This window comes from Populus nigra, chromosome 6, assembly GCF_951802175.1.
Source record: "Populus nigra chromosome 6, ddPopNigr1.1, whole genome shotgun sequence".
NCBI classification, from domain to species: domain Eukaryota; kingdom Viridiplantae; phylum Streptophyta; class Magnoliopsida; order Malpighiales; family Salicaceae; genus Populus; species Populus nigra.
Window position 1 is genome coordinate 21,868,714 of NC_084857.1, and position 3,489 is coordinate 21,872,202.

At 36.9% G+C, this 3,489-nt stretch overlaps 1 protein-coding gene across 1 annotated transcript; it reads left to right on the plus strand.

Annotated features, from left to right (window-relative positions):
* The first annotated feature begins 922 nt into the window (after positions 1-922).
* Positions 923-2,412, plus strand: LOC133697339 (wound-responsive protein GWIN3-like). The gene is made up of 3 exons (XM_062119808.1): positions 923-941; positions 1,075-1,161; positions 1,784-2,412. Exons 1-3 carry the CDS (start codon positions 923-925, stop codon positions 2,293-2,295), a joined length of 618 nt encoding a protein of 205 aa, XP_061975792.1. The 3' UTR covers positions 2,296-2,412.
* The last annotated feature ends 1,077 nt before the right edge of the window (positions 2,413-3,489 follow it).

Here is a 3,489-nt window from a genome sequence, read left to right on the forward strand (position 1 = left end):
TTGATAGGATCAATTATATAACCTATAAAGCACGAGTAAAACACTTTTTTGGGATAAATCAAGTAAGGAAGAGGCAAGAGCTCAAAACCTATACGACAACTCTTTGCTAAAGGACTATAATTTGTGGTTTTGTCGAAGGTTAGCACGAGTAAAACACTATTGGGATGGTTGAATCGGGAAGGATTCATTGTGACCACAGGAGGTGTTGATAGATTGAATCGGTTTAAGATCACCAAGTATGAAGGTGATAATAGTTTTTTATCAACTTTCTTTTTGTCCAACGTCCGAACCCTTCTGTGACTGCTCATGCGTCCCAGTCGGCGTCAACAGTGACAAGCACTTGGCTCCCAATGTCGGCCCTGTTCTTGTGATATTTGAACCAGACGCATAGAGAGCACCTAAAATGGTGTCAGAATGATATTGATCAGTAATATTATCTGCTGCAATTCTGTATGAGGGAGTTCGATTGCCTACTATCATGTGTTGGGCATAAATAAAACTAAAATAAATAAGAAGCTTTTTAGCTTTGGTTTTTCCTTAGTTTTCATGGCATCTCCATATTTATACTTCGTTTGTTGCTTGATCTTAATTGACACTAGAAAATCATCTGGTTATTACAATTATTGGTTGATATCATCTAAATGTTCGGAACCAAATGTCAGTTTTCGTGGCTATTGTTTTTTGCATATTTTAGTGGGTTTTCACTTGGTCCTATTTATATATTGGTCAATTAATCTAACAAATATCAGAAATTTATTAAAATCGACATATTTTGATGTCCACAAACCTTCTTCCACTCGGTTCCTTTTGCGAGAAATGAACAAGTCCTTAACCTCTCCAAATTTAATGAAGGATCTTCTTAGGGGTTGATACTGAAGCTAGCAAGGAAATCTTTCAAAGTATATCTTCACATATTCAAAACATGGTTATGATTGGTATTGGTAGGTGAAAGCTGATCTTTTTGTGAAAGTCGGTCTAGGGTCTTAGAGAGGGGTAGTAATAAGGTGGTGCTGAGGATAAGGGTTTGAAAGAAGTTGCTGCTGTAGTTTCAAAGAAGTTGCTGCTGTTGGAGAGGTCTGGTACAAGCTGCTGCTGTTGCTGGCGTGGGAGGGGCTGTTGCTGGCGTGGGAGGGGCTGTTGCTGCTACAATGATTTTAGTGAGTATAATACCATCAAATAACCATATTAATCCAAGAAGTTAAGCTATTAAGGAGGTCCCAAAAATAGTTTTATATTACTCTCTATAATACCTTCTCAAGTGAAAGTCTTTTGAGCTTAAAATCTACACAGATCGACACTACTTTATGCGTAATTTTTTATCAATAAACAAGAAGATGGTGAGATTTGAACTCATAACCACTTGATAAAAAAGGCTTTGATACCATATCAAAAACTTATTTCAACCTAATAACTTAAACTATTAGATGAGGTCTCAAGAATAATTTTATATTACTCTCTAATAAATGATAACAGGGATTTTAGTGAGTATGCTCGTTCACGAACATTTTTGAAATGGTAGAGGTTGTTTTGCATATCAAGGCAGTGGAATGAACTGGTTTTTTTGTATAGATCGTGGTGGGATCTGCTGGTTTTTTGTTTTTTTGCAAACCAGGTTAGGAAACGATTCATCTCTAAATGATGGCTTATATATCAACAAATAACTATTTAGTAGGATCCGAGTCATTAGACAAGAAAAATATTGTTACCATATGTCGCACGTGTGCAACGTCGCAGCGAAAATAGTTCCACTTTAAATCTAAATTGTATCTATCTACCTGGCAAGCTGGTGCTCGTTATTTAATCGTAGCCCCCTCGACTGACAATACAACAACTCTTGCAGTCACTATCAATGGCCAGGTCTTATGCAATTCAGATGTTATACTTTCCACATTGAACGAGAGCCTCCCAATAACATTTTCACCAGTTATACAATCCACCGATAGTGTCATCCGCGAAGGAACTCATCTAAATGTGAACTTTGCAGGGCCAGGTGCCATGTGCTTAATGCTCATGCGTCCAATTTCCGAACCCATGTGTACCAGTTATACACCCATGTGGAAAATCCGATTCAGTACAACACTGAAAGGGTACATTGTGACCACTGGAGGTGTTGATAGATTGAATCGGTTTAAGATCACCAAGTGTGAAGGTGATAATAGTTTTTACCAGCTTTCTTTTTGTCCAATTTCCGAACCCTTCTGTGAATGCTCATGCGTCCCACTTGGTGTCAACGGTGACAAGAACTTGGTTCCCGGTGCCGGCCCTCTTCTTGTTATGTTTGAACCAGATGAATAGAGAGCACCAAAAATCGAGAATAAAATGGTGTCAGAATGATATTGAGGGAAGTCGATTGCCTATTATCATGTTTGAACCAGAACTATTATCTACTGCAATCCTGTATGAGGGATCTCGAATGCCTACTATCATGTGGTGGGCATAAATAAAACTAAATAAATAAGAAGCTTTTTAGCTTTGGCTTTTCCTTAATTTCATATTGTCTCCACACACACACACACACTTCGTTTGTTGCTTGATACTGTCACTAGAAAATCATCTGGTTCTTACAATCAACTGAAAATTTTATAGGCTTCAAACTTGCATAACCTCACACTTCTTTATCCTTAATTTTTATCAAATAAAATAGGAGTGGTGAGATTTAAACTTGTGATCACTTGGTTAACAAGACTCTGATACAATATCTAAAAATCATCTCAATCCAAAAACTTAAATTGTTAGGTGAGACCCCAAAAGCTTAATTTTTTATGTTCATGCTTTTTTTTTCTTGCCTATTTTAGTGGGTTTTTAGGTCCTATGTATATATTGGGCTCGGTTAATTTTAATATAAAATTCTTTCAATTTTATTGCAATCCGTGTATAGGAAAGGCATTTGACAAAATAAGTTTGATATTAATCACTACAAGATTTTACAGTTTTATCGATGGAAATATTCTGTCGGTGTGTGATTAGCAGTTCGTCGGTGATTTATTTACCGACGTCTTCACCGACGGATTACGTCCGTCGGCTTTCCCTTCGTCGGTGATTCCCCATTCCGTCGCTATATCAGTAGGAAAAACAAAAAAATCATTTGCTGATAGTTTTACAGATGGAATTTGTGCGCCAAAAAAAAAGTTTCCCGCTTGAAATATACCAACAGATTTTATTTTGTCGGTGATATCGTGATTTACTGACGGCTAGGTATCGTCGGTAAATTTGTCGGTGAGTGTTTGAAATACTGACCGAATATATCTGTCTATAAAGTCGTCGGTAATTGTGGCAGCTACTGCCAAATGCCGACGGATTCAGTTCGTCGGTAAAGCTGTTGGTGAGTGTATGAAATACCGACCGAATATATCCGTCTGTAAATGCGTTGGTGAATGTACTGTCAAATGCCGATGGATTCATTCCGTCGGTAAAACCCTTTGTAGTAGTTTTTTCTAAATTTGTTTTTAAAAAATTAGTTAGAATATATAATATAAAATTATATAAATT